The 17,229-nt window shown below is 30.9% G+C and overlaps 2 protein-coding genes across 11 annotated transcripts in view; both read left to right on the top strand.

Moving 5' to 3' along the window:
- The window catches only part of Arms (Ankyrin repeat-rich membrane spanning), a 30,375-nt gene extending 15,469 nt beyond the window's left edge, over positions 1-14,906 (top strand). For 7 of the 10 annotated variants that reach the window (XM_070649320.1, XM_070649312.1, XM_070649319.1 and 4 more), the window contains 9 exons: positions 88-1,772; positions 1,845-2,023; positions 2,190-2,488; positions 2,584-2,751; positions 2,918-3,115; positions 3,329-3,367; positions 9,517-9,625; positions 13,148-13,276; positions 14,194-14,906. In XM_070649320.1, coding sequence (XP_070505421.1) covers positions 88-1,772; positions 1,845-2,023; positions 2,190-2,488; positions 2,584-2,751; positions 2,918-3,115; positions 3,329-3,367; positions 9,517-9,625; positions 13,148-13,276; positions 14,194-14,357 — 2,970 coding nt within the window. In that variant the 3' untranslated portion in view covers positions 14,358-14,906. The remainder of the gene's footprint in view (positions 1-87; positions 1,773-1,844; positions 2,024-2,189; positions 2,489-2,583; positions 2,752-2,917; positions 3,116-3,328; positions 3,368-9,516; positions 9,626-13,147; positions 13,277-14,193) is intronic. The other 3 variants (XM_070649313.1, XM_070649314.1, XM_070649316.1) reach the window with 3 other exon arrangements.
- LOC139097457 (uncharacterized) lies at positions 3,461-5,235 on the top strand. The gene is made up of 2 exons (XM_070649323.1): positions 3,461-3,808; positions 4,172-5,235. Exon 2 carries the CDS (start codon positions 4,173-4,175, stop codon positions 5,106-5,108), a length of 936 nt encoding a protein of 311 aa, XP_070505424.1. The 5' UTR covers positions 3,461-3,808; position 4,172; the 3' UTR covers positions 5,109-5,235.
- Positions 14,907-17,229: the final 2,323 nt, after the last annotated feature.

Here is a 17,229-nt window from a genome sequence, read left to right as displayed (position 1 = left end):
TGAGATTAAGTTTTAACTCTGAGAATTAACTCTGCAAAATCACATAAATCACTAACTCATTCTATTATTCATTCATTTCTAATACAGCCAATAACCGTTGGATTATTTGCAAAATGGGGCAGTGGAAAAAGCTTTTTACTAACAAAGCTACGAGAGGAAATGACTTGCTTTAGTCGACAATGGTCAGAGCCACAAATAAAAGCAACGTGGATAATTGTTTTGATTTCAATTCATTTGGCATTATTTTTGGGCATAATTGTTGCATTATCAACATTGTCAGTGATTTATGGTGTCGTAACTGGATCTTCCTTACTAATATTGATGTATTCGTTATCATTACTATTGAAATTTATAAATAGAAGATATAATTTCGATTGGTCGTATAATCTACATCATTCGTTTGTGAAAAAGATAGGAAAATTTCGTTTGATATTACAAGTAGCTTTCTGTCATCCCGCTGGCAGTCTCCATTCGACTCAAACAAGTGCAATTCAAACAATGCCAGTACGATTTCATTTTGCTGAAATGAATGGTGCCGCACCAACAGGCGAAACAGCATTAGGATATATGCTATCATCGTTATTTACAGCAATTGAAAATTATTATGGCTCAGTTCCGACACGTTTATATAGATCATTTAGACCAAAACCACTAAAACCATCATCAAATTGGAGATTTCGTAAAATGTGCTGCATACCAATCTTTTTATTATTTGAAATATTCATTTTCGCCTCAATTGCGGGCATCGCATTGCTTATCATGTGGTTCATTAATACGGACAGTGAAACGAAGAAGACCATTGAAATATCATTATATGTTATCGCAGGCATTCTTATTGCCGGTGCCTTTTTCAATTTAAATGCATGGGCAAAGGCATTGAATACAATTTTCTTCTCACAAGGGCGATTTTTAAAGCAAATAATGAAATCAAATGATGGCTTAACAGCACTTAGTGGTGAAGTTATGATGATGGCTGATATGGTGAGATGTTTAGACTCATTTACGGGACAACAAAGTCGTCTTGTTGGTGTTATTGATACATTAGATGTTGTAGACATAGACAGAATTTTGAGTTTACTTAATGGCATTCAGACATTACTCATGACACCAAATCGTCCATTTGTACTTTTATTGGCTGTTGATCCACATGTTGTTGCTAAATCTGTCGAACAAAATAGTAAACGATTATTTTCGGAAGGCGGAATTGGTGGACATGACTTTTTGAGGAATCTCGTACATTTACCTGTATATCTACAAAATTCTGGACTAAGAAAAGTACAGAAGGCACAATCAACAGCAATGCAATATAAAAGAATCATATCGGATGCATACGATGATCCAAATATTGGTATATCCTATTCAGCATCAAATCGACGTTTATCAAATGCATCAGAAATAATGGCAAGTACGGAGAAGTTAAGAGGAATTTCAAGAGGATCAAAGAAATTAAAATTATCAGAATCAATTGCCAGTTCTATAGGATCAAATATGCATAAAATTGGTGGAGGTCAATTTGAATTTTCAAAAGTCATGTTAACAGACGATTATTTTAGTGATGTTAATCCACGTAGCATGAGAAGGCTTATGAATGTGATTTATATAACCGTACGCTTATTGAAAGCATTTCAAATCGATTTTAGTTGGTATCGATTGGGTTCATGGATAAATTTAACAGAACAATGGCCATTGAGAGCATCAATGATTATTCTTGAGGATGATTTGAATGGTGATAATTTGGATGAAATGGCATCATTACAATCAGTATATGAAAAGTAGGTCAATTATAATTACGCATCATTAATTGTTTGACTAAATCTTAATTATCTTTCTGAATCCTCATGTAGAGTTCGTCCGAAATTGTCTTGTTTGCGTGAGGCAGCACCATTATTAGATTTGGACCGTGACGAGCGAAAATTAGACGCATTTCTTCAACTTCATAAAGCAGATTTGCAAGTGTCTGACCTGAGAATCTTTTTGCCTTTTACTATCAATTTAGATCCATACTTAAGGAAAGTTTTGAAAGGTAAGCAATGAAAGGTGGATATTGGAAAGTTCAAAATCTTAACGGATTTTAAAAATTTGAATTTTTGAACTTTGCTTTTTTGAAAGATTTGAATTTTCAAAAACCGTTAAAATTCAAATATGAAAAATTCGTTAAAATCAATTAACATTTTTGACTTATTTTGCAGAGGATCAACAAGCAATGGAGGAAGATGAAGGAATCGTTGTCCCATTAATGAAATCAAATCCATCAGCTACACCACAAATGCCTAATGTTTACAACCGTAGTCATAATTCATACTATTCACAACAAAATCCATTTATTCCACCTGTATATTCTACAAGCCTCAACAGCACCCCAATGGCACTAATGAATTATTTTAATGCAACACATAGGCAACCGTTGCCAACACATTTAGAACATCCAATTTTAGAAAATGCATATGTTCAGCAACAACAACCACAACAACAACTTAATGTTGATATGGTAACTATTTTAATAACATATTATCTATTTTATGTATAAAATTGATATTATTACTACATAAAAGCTATTCATTAACATTATTACAATATTTTCAGGATATTTCACAAATAAAATTATCAAAATTGAGCTGTGATGATTTAATACAGCTATTAGGGCAAATTAATGAATTGAAAGGAACGATGGAAAGCCTTTCAGTCAATTTAAAAGAGAATGCAATAACTGGAAAGGTTTTGATGTATTGTGATCTTAATGAATTGAAAGTGGTAAGTTTTGTGTGTATCTATGGATGATAATTTTATTGATATTCATTATAAAAGCTTGAAGCACATGGATCAATCCATGCACTCAATAATTTATTGTCCATCAATTAATTTGGCATGCCTCAGAGCTTAATTGGATATTAAATATTAATTATTTTTATTACAATAGGTACTCGGCTTAAATTTCGGTCATTGGGAAACATTCAAGTATTTCATAATGAGCCTTCGCGATGGTGAAAATGCATCAACGGCAACAAAAAGCTCAATTGTAACATTTAAGAGCGATACAAAGGATGTGTGTGATGGTGCATCGGTGCAAGTTCCACAATTAAGTCGCACGAAGCAAAAGAGCGTCATCGAAAAACAGGTAATTAAATTAACATTTTTATTATTTTTGTCTTGCTTGATACTAACAAATCACAATGAAATAATTTACTCGTTATGTACCTAACAAACATGATACATACTAAATTTTCATATTTTTTTATCTTCTAACTTTTTCGAATAATTTTCATTCATTAAAAAATACATTTTTTTGGTACAATAAATTAAAATGGAAAAAATATATAAAAAACAACAGAACCGAACGAATTATCATCATGATAATGACTTGTTGCAGGTAACAAAGTGAACAATACGTGCATAAATTTGTTACATTTTGTGCTTTATTTTTTTATTTATGCTCCTGCTTTTATTAATTGTGGAAATATCATTTTTATGATGATATTCATCTGTAATATCTGTTTTTAGTCTTTAAAAATGTTTATTATCTCTCTTTGTTCCTTGCATGGATTTTTGTCAGCGGTGATTCCACCGATGAATTTTTTCACAAAAAATGATATTTCTCTTAATTTACTCACTTTTTCACTACTTTTAATGCCTTATGTAGGGGTGCGAAGCTACTGGATAAATAACGGACATTTAATATTTGAAATGTTTGTACACTTTGGTTATTGAAAGGAAAGAGTAATAAACGTGTCGTGATATTAATTAATTAAATAAGTTGTTTTTATTGGACTAAAGACTCTACATTTGGCGCAGCTGGTAAATTAAAAGATAGGTAAGCATGGAGATAATGGATTTTATGGTACTAAAGTACCTAAATGAGTGATTTTGTTAAAAAAATGATGAGTCACTGATTAAATTCGGTGGGCGGCTGATTAGATTCGGCAGAGTATACTGATTTAATTCGGTAAGAGAACTGATTTAATTCGGTAACGGTACTGATTCAATTCGGTAATACATATATATATTCAGATACGTTGCTGATTTAATTCGGCAAAGAAATTGATTAAATTCAGTTATGTGTGAGAATTTTCAAATGAAAATTGAACGTTAGAAATAACGGTTTTAGAATATTTTGAAAAGAGTTAATGATTTAATTCATTGAATAATGAACAATTTTTTTTTCATCTGGTTCCAGGATGGAAAGTGTATTAGTCGCCTCGTTACCAAAATTTGATGGTAAGCTGTTAGGTCATGCTCTATTTACTGAATGGATCGAATGGAAAGAATCATTCGAGGTTTGGTGTGATGCCATGGGATTTGATTCTCAAGAGAAAAAGTTGAAATGGCTTTTGGTCGCTGGAGGCAGAGAAATACAGAGAATCTATGGATCAACACCGGCGGTTGATGGAGAGATATCAGAGTTAAGAGTACCCATGAGGGAAATTCCGGTCTTCAATAATGCTGTTTTGCGGTTAGAGTCTTATTTCAAGGCTAAATCGAATCCACGGTTGGAACGTCAATTGCTTAGTGAAATGAAGCAAGGAACAGAAGAGTCGATTAATGCTTTCGTGGTTCGCTTAAGAATCCAAGCCGTAAGATGCGGTTTTGATGGAGATCGTGTGGACGAGGAAGTTTATTTTCAAATAATGTTGGGTGCAAAAAGCGGCAAAGTAAGACAATATGCAGCTACGGAATCGGAAAAGAGTTTAGAAAACATAATCTCTTATGCTGTAAATGAAGAAATTAAGGAACAGCGGAAAGTGAAGGAAGATAAAGTTGCAAAGATTGCAGAAGCACAACCACAGCAAAGTTCTGGCAACGACATTTACCCTCAAGTAATTGCAGCTTTGAGACAAATGTCAAGAAGCGCTAATGGTCGTAATAGTCAGCAGAAGTCTTTTACTAAATGCTATCGTTGTGGTTCCATGAAACACATGGGAGGAAAACAATGTCCAGCGGTTGAGGCTATGTGTCATATTTGCAAAAAAGTGGGACATTTTGCAAGAGTATGCATGAAAAAGCGCAAGGAGAAAAGACATCAACAACAACAAGCCAATAAGGATCAAATAAATCAAATTCACGTTGATGATGAAGACTGGGATGTGGTGGTACCGAAAATGCCTCAGGTATAATAAAATTATTTCATGTTTGTATCATTTTTTATATTTTATTTTCGTGAATATATTTGAATAAGCAATAAACATTTGAAGGAAGAAATTAGTAAGCTGTTTATTCATTTTTTTTAATAGGAGGAAGATAATTCTGTCATTATGGCGAATGTTGGAGGAGTCAATTTGTCATTTTTAATTGATTCTGGCTCACCGATAAACACATTGACTGAAAATGATTATGCTCGTTTGTTAGAAAATAATGCGAGATTGTTCAATATAAACCATAATGTAACAAATAATTTTTCGGGTTATGGAAGCTCAAGTCCGCTCATATGTGTTGCACAGCTAGTAGCAGAAGTAATGGTTAGTGAAGCAAAACCGCGCTCTCACGAGGAGTTTTTCGTTATTCGTAATGCAAAGCAATCATTGTTGGGAAAATCAACATCAGAGAAATTACTGATATTGAAAGTTGGATTAGCGGTAAATAATGTTACATGTGATGTGGAATTTCCAAAGATACCGGATGTGAGCATTAAGTTGATTATAGATAAGGAGGTGGAACCGAAACAGCGGTTGTATAATTGTATACCACTTGCACAAGAAGAGCGGGTCGCGGAGATAATTGATCGTATGGAAAGACAAGGCATAATCGAAAAAGTTAATGGATACGCAGAGTGGATTTCACCGTTGATTGTGGTTCCAAAGGGAACAAATGATATAAGAGTTTGCGTAGATATGCGTGAGCCGAACAAAGCTATTAAGAGAGTAGTGTATCCGTTACCAACATTAGAGTTCATTTTATGCAAGTTAAGAAACTGTAGTATATTTTCGAAGGTCGACATAAAAAGCGCTTATCACCATATTGAACTGGATGTTGAATCAAGATATATTACAGCGTTTTTAACTAAACAAGGTGTTATGCAATTCAAACGGTTGACGTTTGGTATGAATAGCGCTCCAGAAATATTCCAAAGAATTATGAGCCAATTGGTTTCGGGTATCGAAGGAGTTTTCTGTTTTTTGGACGATATTATTATAGCAGGAAAATCGAAGGAGGAACATGACGAACGATTGAATAAAGTTTTGAACGTGTTACGATGCAATAATCTATCTTTGAACGAAGAGAAATGCAGATATGGACTAAAGGAAATCGACTTTTTGGGATCAACTATTACAAAGAATAGAGTAAGACCGTCACAGGAAAAGATAAAAGCAGTGAAGGAATTTGTGGAACCGAAGACGGTTGAAGAGGTTCGAAGTTTCTTGGGATTAGTTAATTACCTAGGAAAGTTTATTCCGAATTTAGCAGCAAAGAGTGAGGCTCTCAATCAAATTATTCGTGACAAAGTAATGAGATGGGACGTGGAGCAACAAAAATCTTTTGAAAGCCTCAAGGAAGATTTATGTAGGTGTGTTTTAGAGTTAGGAATTTTTGATCCAGAAAATGAGACAAGAGTCTATACAGATGCATCACCTACTGCTATCGGAGCAGCTTTAGTACAAATGAACGGTAAAACATTTAGAGTGGTGGAATTTGCGGCAAAGACATTGACGTTGGTGGAAAGAAAATATCCACAGGCACAGCGTGAAGCATTGGCAGCAGTATGGGCAGTGGAAAGATTCCATTATTACTTATCGGGATTAAAATTCACACTATACAGTGATTATCGAGCATTGCAATTTATTTTTAAGGGCGCTTTTCGCGTTAACAAAAGAGCAATTTCCAGAGCTGAATCATGGGCATTGAGATTGCAGCATTACGATTTCGATATTAAATACATACCTGGAAAACAAAATATTGCGGATCCTTTATCACGATTATATGAGAGTCAAAGTGAGCCATTTGAAGAACAATCTGAAATATTTGTGTATAACATATCATTTGAGACTGGTGTAATATCGTTAAAGGAAATAGCAGATGAGACATTGAAGGATTGCGAGCTAAGAGAGGTAGTAAACGCATTAAATACGGATGATTGGAATTCAGTTGCTCCAAAATACAGAGCAATGAGACATGAATTGTCATTAGTTGAAGGTGTTTTATACAAAGATTATCAGGTAGTGGTTCCGAGATCGGTGTCAGCCAAAGCCTTAGACTATGCCCATAAAGGACATCCGGGAGAAGTAACAATGAAAAGACTACTGAGAGAGAGAGTATGGTGGCCTAATATAACGAAGGATATACACAACAAGGTAAAGAAATGTTTGGGTTGTGCGTTGGTATCTCGTCCTAATCCGCCTGCACCTCTAGTACGAAAGAGAATACCTGAAGAAGCCTGGCTGGATATTGCAGTAGATTTCTTTAATGCTGGCCCATTAGGTGAACTATTCGTAGTCATAGACTATTATAGTCGTTATGCAGTGGTTCGAAAGATGAGCACAACAGACGCTGAGGTGACTATAAAGTGTTTGGATGATATTTTTAAGACATTTGGAAATCCTGCAACTTTGAAGTCAGATAATGGACCACCTTTTTCAAGTACAAAATTTGTAGAATATTGTAAGAAGCAAAATATAGAACTAGTAAAAATACCCCCGCATCAGCCACAATGTAACGGTCTCGTGGAGAGATTCAATAAAAATCTTAAGAGGATTTTACAGATTGGTAGCATCATGAAGGAGAATTTGGGTAGCACTTTAGAGGAATTTGTGGAAATTTATAACAAACGTCCTTGTTCAGTTACAAATTTGTCCCCCTTTGAGATGATGATGAAAAGAAAACCTCGAACGGTGTTACCATTAGGGCTTTTAAATAATTATTGGACAGAGGCAGAGGCAAGAGAACGGGACGCTGTTGAAAAATTGAAAGGAAAGCTGTACGCAGACGCAAAGAGAGGATCAGCAATTGTAGACATTCAGGTTGGGGATTTCGTGATGATGAAAGATATAATGCCAGGAAATAAATTGAAAACAAAATTTTTAAATAAGAAATTTCAAGTTATAGACAAAAAAGGTAATGAATTAACGTTAAAGGACGCTAGTGGATTGCTATACAAGAGACACATTGACCATACAAAGGAATGGCCGGAGAATGCTGAAGAAATGGTAGATAATAAAAGTTCAGGGTTTTGTGAAAAAGAAGCAAGTCCAAAGAAAAGAAGAATCTTAAAGAAACCGGCTCGGTATTTATAATTTACTGGTAAAAAAAAAAAAAAAATAGAATAGATATCTAAACATTTAATTTTTCTTTTTTTTAATTTTCTTTTTTTTTAGCAAGGGTGATATGTAGGGGTGCGAAGCTACTGGATAAATAACGGACATTTAATATTTGAAATGTTTGTACACTTTGGTTATTGAAAGGAAAGAGTAATAAACGTGTCGTGATATTAATTAATTAAATAAGTTGTTTTTATTGGACTAAAGACTCTACACCTTATATCATGTATTTACCTATTTACTATCGTTTATGTCATCTAGTACCTTTAATACACTTTAACTAAGGAAATATTTCCATTTTTATGCCCGTTACTTATACTTTTTTTTGGAATTTGTTGTTTTTGACATCATTCAAAACGAAAATTTAGACTATTTAAACACTTTTAAAGCTTCTTTGGTAGTCTAATCGATGGTTCCTTATCTAATACATCTTATGTTGTGCTTATTAGGGCTCAAAACCAAGCTATTAAGCTAAAATTATTAAAAATTCTCATTGTTGAAAAAAAGTATAAGTAACGAAATTCCTAATCCACGAGAAAATAAATTTTTAAAATCAAAATTATAACTTAATTAACAGCAATTGCTTTGATTAGAATGCTGTTTATGATATTAAGTGAGTAAATAAAGACGTTTATCTGATATTCTTGAAGTGTCAACTGAATTAAATGTCATTTTGGAAATGATTAAATTTTAAAGAACACGGATTATTCAAGTAAAAATTTTCAAAATTCAACCAATCGGTGGAATCACCGTCAGGATTTTCGAAAAAAGTTCTTAATTACGGTTAAAATTTGATTTTAAAATATCCGTTAATTTCTACAATTTTTAAAAATTCTTGATTTGAGCAATTTTGAACTTCATAAATTTGAGTATGAAAAGTTCGTTAAAATTTGAATCTGAAATATTAGTTCAATTTTGAACATTTTCAAATTTTGAACCATTTTGAACTTCAGAAATTCGAATCTGAAAAGTTCGTTAAATTTGAATATTAAAAGTCCGTTGAAATTGAATTGTTGAAAATTCTTTAATTTTTGCACGCTTTTCATTGAATTTATTAATTAAGTCTAAAGCTTTAATTTGCCAATAATGACAATTTTCGTAAAAACTGACGAAATATCCTCAATCACTTCCTACCATTATCTTTTTGAACTGTTATAATTCCTTTTAACTTATTGTTCTTAACAATACATGTTGTTATTATTCTTTTAATGACATCATAAAAATGTCTTACATGTTTACTCATAAAGATATCACTTATTACTTATTCATACAGGTAACACTGGAACAAGAGATGATATCCGGTGCATTGTCGACATTAAATGAGGAAGCATTTGAGGATGTAACATCAAATCAAAATCCAATGTCATCAAATGGATCAACAGGTGAGCTTATTCTACAACAGAATTATTTGGCACCAATATCAGAAGAATATAGCTCACCAACACCATCACGAAGTTATGATAGCTTCTTTGATGATGCTAATCAGTTTGAAATTGTTAATAACAACAGTAATAATAATAATAATGAAACAACTGTCATCATTATGCCCAATTATTCTCAAAATATTGATGACACACCCTTATAAAGATGATAAAGTTAAACTATAGTTTTTCTACTTCCTTTCAAGAGTAGCTTCTTTTTGATTGGATTGCCATATAAACTTAATCTGTTTTCTGTCTCTTTATTCTTATTAAAAGGATTCCATTTTTCATATTTGTATATTTTTTTTTTATTATTGCTTGACTAAGTATTCTACTTAAAGACAAGAAAGTTTAAAACATTCTTAAAAGTTGATTGTTATCTTAGATGGACTAATTGTATTTTTTTTTTTTTAATTGTGCATTTTCCCATTTTGATATTGTCCTTGTTGTATATTCACTTTGGATTTTTTTGATGCTGTAATGTGTGATAAAAAAATTATATAAAAACTAATTTGATTTAGTGTTGTAGGTCAGCATAGCTTTATTAGTTATAATTATAGTAAAATTGTTTAATATTAAAATATTGACTAATTCCTAATAAAAAAGTTTTGTCACCAAATATTAGAAATAGATAATGACTTTACAAGCATATTGAGGCTATTAGAAAAGTAATGATTTATTTTGTAAAACTTAAATATTAAAATGAAGTTTAGAATTTCCGTTAATTTTTGACTTTTGAAAAAAAATTTGATGAAATTTTGAACTTCAAAATAAGCTTGAAATTTAAATTTTGAAAGTTCGTTAAAAATGTTGAACTTCAAAGCAAGTTTAAAATTGAACTTTGAAATAAGCTCAAATTTGAATTTCAAAATCCCGTTATAAGTTCAAAAATTCGTTAAAAAATTTTGAACTTTGAAAGTTCGATAAAAATATTGAACTTCAATATAAGCTCAAATTTTGAATTTCAAAAGCTCGATGAAAGTTTTAAAGTTCAAAATTAGTTCAACTTTTAAATTTCAAAATTCCGTTAAGAATTTTGAACTTCAAAATTAGCGTTTAATATTTTAAAAATTCGGTAATAATTTTGAACTTTAGCAATATAAATTAAAATTACAAAAATCACAAAAACTAAATTTAAATGAAATATTTCCAAAAATACAACAAATATCAATCCAACATGCTGATCGGCAACCAAAATGGGAAAATCAAAAAAATGCGCCTTTAGTCACCTGATGAAAAAAGTACAACGGTGACTAATATCTCTTTACATTTCTCTTTGTCTACATTATTTTGAGAATGGATATAAGTTATTTTAATTTCTTCATTCTATTCAGACTGATTTTATTAATTCTGTTTCTCTGTTTCACAAAAAATTTGTTGTTTTTTTCTCTATATTAATTTTAAAACTATTTTTTCTGTCTCAAATCTGACGATAATGCTTTAATCTCAACATAAGAAAAACTTTTTGTGATTCACAACTGACATAAATGGTATAAAAGTTTCTCCTTTTGCTGTATTCTTTCTAACTCACCAAAACTATCTAGTTTAATTTTTTTTTTATATTATTTTTCAACTTGCTCTTCGACAAAAGAAGCAAGCTTTAGCAAGCGTACTTTAAATTTGCAGTGATCATATAATAATATAAGTAGTAAAGAATAAACTAATAAAATAAAGAAGGGAATGAAGAACTCGTGTACCTTATGGTATTTCTTTTTATTTTCTATCTCTTTCTCTCTCTCTCCACTTACTATATCAATTTAGAGGATGAAGATGGGTCAAGATACGGTTAATTAAAAATTACTTTAAAGCATTCTTGTGCTTTTTTTGTTTTGTTTTGTAACTTAATGTACTTAATTTCAATTACTGTACACAAAAGATATGAAAAAAACTTTTTTTTTAACTCATGCAGTTTGAGTTTTTACTCACAATCATGTGTTTAATGTCTCTATGAAAATTGTACAGAGTTTTAAATTGGCTATGAAAGTTACTTGTTAAAATTGTTTAATAATTTTTATGTGACAATAGTTGCTGTTCTTATGGTTAAATGGTGTAATTATTTCAATGAGAAAATGTTTTAGTTGGGGGAAATTTTTAATGTTTTGGGTTTTGAAATTTGAAGTTTGCATACCTAAATTGTTTAAGCTAGAATTCTTATTTTCATACGAATTATTTACGTATACGCAACATTTAAGTATGCATTCTTACGTATGTAAATGTGTATGTTCTATGTAAACATACATCTCATATGTAACACAAGTTTTCATTTGACTGGTTGTTTATTCAGTTCAAAGAACGATTAGACGTATATTGACGTTATTGACGCTTTACGTAAACTCTTCTACGTATACGTTAGAAATACGTACGTATAAATTTTACATATCAAAAACGTACGTATTTTTTTACGTTTACGTACTACATTTTACGTAAAATTTTGAACTAATGCTAGATTTTCATGTAAATTAAAGCACTTGTATGCAAGACTTGCATACAGAATTAGCTTACTTTTATGTAATCGTCGAATCTTATAATTTACGTACGTTGATTACGCATTACGCAAACGTTAAGTTAACCAAAAATCATATTTTCCAATATTTTTCTCAAATATTCAAAAATAAATTTTCAATTTTAATGTACTTAATATTTACAATTTTCAACTGCACCAATAATTTCCAAAAAATAGAACCCCCTTTAGCCAAAATCTACATCTGTTATGTATCGAAAAATTCAATTAGATATTTCCAAAAATTTTCATGTTAATTACACGAGCTATACATTTAAAATGTTCCTACATATCAGCAACATGCACAATAAAAAAAATCCTTTGAAATTGGACAGCCCAAGGCGTGCATTTTACTAAATAATTAATTAATTTTAATTAACCGTTGTAAAAATTCAACTTCGTCCTCCGTATCATACCAAAATATAAAAAAACAAAAAATACAAAATATATAAAATTTATCATGTATCTCAAATTACATACAAATTATTATATTTACCATTGTAGTCTTTAATTTTTTTTTTATTGTCGAGAGGATTTTTTTTCTTTATTTTTTTAATTTTTATCCGAGTTGAAAGAATTAATGAAAATAATAAAAATAAAATAAATATATAAAAAAAATTGTATTTGGCAATGTATTTTTAGTACTAAAAAAGTAATAATAATAATAAAAAAATGAAAAAGTGCAATAACAAATCTTTTTTGATGGATTCTAATAATTTTTTGTGGTTCATTCATTCTCGCTTCTTTTTTTATTTTATTTTATTCATTTTAAGTACAAATGGTTCTTTGTGTTTATTTATCTCCAACTCTCTATTTTATGTCATTTCATATAAAAAAACTTTTTTTTTATTACTAACATTTCCACAACATTATGTACACAACATTATTCTTTAACACTCAAACATATTTCCATCTTTCTCTCTTCTTTTTTTTTTATTTATTCACCATTATTCACACACGATCAAAAACCAAAAAAAAAAAAGGCATCATGTCATCAAATTCACCAATAGGTCAAAAGAAAGCAATCCTGAGGCATCAGAATAGCATGAAAAGTGAGAAGAGTGTTAAGCGTGTATCACTTGAGGTTGTTGATGAAAAGCCATCTCGGATGAGTATGTATAATATCCTTTATTTTCATAATTTTTGCATATTCATGAAATTTCTTTCTGTTTTTTGGGCGCATTTTTCTTTGGGGTTGAATGATAGTTTTGTTTGTAATTTGTCTGTCTGTCTAATTCTGTTCAGTGTAACTAATCCATAATTTTCAAATTTCCTTTAATGATGAAATTTAATTTAAAAAAAAAACCTTATTTTCAAAAATTAGCCGTTAAAATTCAAAAAATAACGGTCGAAATTCAAAAAAAAAAATTGAACTCAAATTGAACCTAATTCTTCAAATCTTATTTGGCAGTTTTTTTATTAAATATTTATTGGCAGTTAAATATTATTTTGAAACATTCCTCAAATTATCATTCTACTCAGGGATCGTTCACTTATTTATAGGGTTCGACAATTGAATGCAAGAATGCGCATACAATTGGCAAGTTTTGCAAACAAGTAAAATTTACATGAAATTGTAGAATTTGTATGCAAGACTTGTTAACTGTACGCGCATACTTGTATCCAATATGCGCACATTTTGTGCAAGTATTGTATACAACTGCTAGAATTTAGATAAAGTCTCTATCACTTGTATTCAATACTTGTATGCAATTTGTTCATGTTCCATGCATTGTTCGCATATTGCTGTTATATTTTGCATATGGTTGTTCACAAGAATTGCATACAATTGCCTGAATTTACAATGATGAACGACAATTTCATGCAAGTACAACTGCTAAAATGTATATTCAAGCACTTGTATGCAATTCTTGCAATCATTATTCTGCAAAGTAATAAGTGAACGATCCCTTAAAGAAATGTGCGCTCTTGTCACAAGTGACCACATCCAAAATATCCTTAACCTTTTTTTCTTTACTAACTCATTTTTTTTCTCTTTCCTTCTTTTTCATTGACATATTCTTATTAGGTCGTCAATCATCAATGATGAAAAGTGATAGATTATATAGCATGGGTTCATCGTTTGACGATCGTAGTGATGATGAATCAAGTTATGAATTCAAAGTGCCAGTGTCACGTAATAACAGTAGCAAAAATTTGGCTGTCGAAAGTATTCCATTGGTGTCAAAATGATTTATTTAATTAAGATTTTAATGATAGTATGAAAATGTATTTTACCATTTTTTCAACGTACAGTGAGTGACGAATTGATGGCGTATTTTTGCATGGATTTTGGATCTGGTTGTATAAACAATATTAGTAGTGTTAATTATGATAGATAGTACTTAAATAATAAAGTAGACAAACAGGATTTGATAAATCAAGACAATAAGATGCAGACATATTCGTATATAGGAATACAGGACATAGATAGCTTACAAATTGCTAATTCAGGATATTTTTTAGATAGGACAACAAATTGTCAATTAGTAAAAAATCAGCACTGCTGTAAAAATTCCTGCAGAAATACGCCACACCAACCAAAATATTTACTTCGAATTTCTTAAAAATCACAAAATTTAAGCTTACAATTTTTCGAATTTTAATTAAATTTAAAACAACAACAAAAAAAAATCGTAATCAAATTAACATCCATAAGTAAATGGTTTGTAATTTGTAGTCTTTAAATCTCTTTCACATAGATCTTAATTAAATCGAATACAAAAATAAATAAAAAAAGAAGAGCAAACAATTTTTTTTTCATTATTGTTGGCCATTATAGGAGGAGCTTGAGTTGAAATGAATGTCATAGAATGATAGAAATTGAAGAGCAGAGAAAGTTTTGTGTGAATCACTTTCAATTTCGAAAGTAATTTGTACAAAAAAGTATGGAAATTGTTATTGGTGTAAGCGCATTTTATCAACAATGAATGAAAACATCCTGGAATAATAAAGTGCTGATGTATAATTGCTGTGAAAGCTTGAAACCAAACAAAAAAGTTAGGTTTAAAAAATAACAGCCAAAAATTATTTGAAAAAAATATAGATTTAAAATTTGACCGTTAAAATGTATTTGAGTGCGCAGATTTTAAGTTTGCGCATATTGTTTGCAAGAATTGCATCCAAGTGCTAGAATTGTTATCAAATTCAAGCACTTGTATACAATACTTGGAAACAATATTCACTTACTTGCACGCAATTTTTGAACCCTAATTTTATGCAATAATCGTGCAATTTCTTGTATAAAATGTGCGCATATTGCATGCAAGTGTCGAATCCCAGAAGGGTTTGATTGAAAAGCTTTAAAACAAGGGTTCGACAATTGCATACAAGTGCTTGAATTAATATACAATTCCAGCATTTGTATACAATACTTGCATTAAAAAATTGCATGCATCTCCTTGAATCTACTTTAAATTTTAGCACTTGTATACAATAATTTCATACAACAATTGCATGCAATTGCTTGAATTTACCTGAAATTCTAGAACTTGTACACAATACTTGCATGAAATTGTCAATTCAAAACCAAAGTATATCCCATGCTTCAGTCGGACCAAATTGTAAAAATTGAATTTGTCCTTTTCCGAAAAAAATCAGCCTTAAAAAATGAGGAGGAAAATTCATTTTATGGTAAAAATAGGAATCCATTTTTCATTCCCCATCGGAATTGAGAGGATGTGTAAAAAAAATTTCCATAAAAACCAATAGCCAATTTTTTTTCCTCTTCCTTTTTCACCATTAATTAAATTACTTTGCCATATTTTTGTTGCTTTCCTTTTTCCTGTTGTCTGCCTACTGTATTTGTGAATATGTATGTATAATTTTGTTTTTATATTTTCAGCATTTAATGTGATTTATGTTACAGGGGGGAGGTTGAAATGGTTCATCATCATCATTCCTGTATTCAATTCCTCTTTCCTTTTATGGATGTCGGATGAAGCATTTAAAAAGGTTTCCATTTGGGTTTGTTTTTTTTTTTGTGCATTTTTGTCTGAAATTCTATGGAAATTAAAGAGATTCTTTTAGATTTGGAACTGATTTGCATTAATAATTAAAGAAGGTTGAATGGTCATCATGAATAGAATTGGATCTTCAATTTGAAATAAGTATATTAACAGATAACCTCTCAAAAAGTCTAGAAACCATAAAATTTGGATAATATAGAGCTTTTTACACTGAAATGAACAGTTAATATGGTGAGTGTAACTGAATTAGGCACTGGAAGTTTATTTTAAACTGATTTCGTTGTGATCTGCTTAAAAAATTTAATGAAAGCTTCATAGAGGTTCTGAGATTCTCAAAACATCGGTCATAGATATAATAAAGTTTAGCACGGACCGTGCAAGACCAAAAGTCCTGTTTAGCTAATTACTGATTAGCATTCGTCTATTCAGATGAAAGTCAGCGATGAAACCTTCTTTGGGAGACGTTTAAGGGAGGCCATGAACCACAATTGATCTGTACGAGCAGGAAAGTATTAGTTTATTCTTAAATAAACGACCACATGACTTACCTCAGGTGTAACAATCTGCGACTAATCGACACTATGTTTGGTACAACACTTGATATTTCATGCCAGAATCTACAAATGACATGTTTATAACTAGTCATAATATCAAATAAATACATCCAGTTCCACTCGGTAAGAGCTTCGTAAGCTTGCGACAACAGCCAGCAATTGAGTTAGTTTCAAAATGTTCATAAGCAAACAATGAAGAGCAGTAATGGGCAACCTGTGTCCAAAAATACTTAGAAGTGTCATGCATTATATGCCAAAAAGCTGCCCACCACTGGTGTAGAGGACATCATCATCATCTAGTAATTGACATCAAACATTAAGAATCCTTAAAGTCATTTCCGTCAAAATTAACATGAATATTTCACATAACCACCAAATTAAGTCCACTGCATGTCCAACATCCTCAAAAATTTTCTCAATTTCCATCCCAAATATTCTTCATCCCCAAAAACTCATTTGAAATTTGTCGATTAAGCACACACAATAATGTTAAACATTCAAAGCATGCTGTGAGTTAAAAAAAGAGAGAATCTATCTTGTTGA

This window comes from Chironomus tepperi, unplaced genomic scaffold (genome assembly GCF_022539635.2).
Source record: "Chironomus tepperi strain 1889 unplaced genomic scaffold, CSIRO-AGI_Ctep_v1 contig_422, whole genome shotgun sequence".
Classification (NCBI taxonomy): Eukaryota; Metazoa; Arthropoda; class Insecta; order Diptera; family Chironomidae; genus Chironomus; species Chironomus tepperi.
The sequence above is the reverse complement of the archived record's forward strand: the minus strand, read 5'-3'. Positions and strand labels throughout refer to the sequence as shown.

What these genes read in the sequence shown, in the direction of transcription:
- LOC139097457 (XM_070649323.1), top strand. Translation starts at nt 4,173, where the DNA reads ATGGAAAGTGTATTAGTCGCCTCGTTACCAAAATTTGATGGTAAGCTG.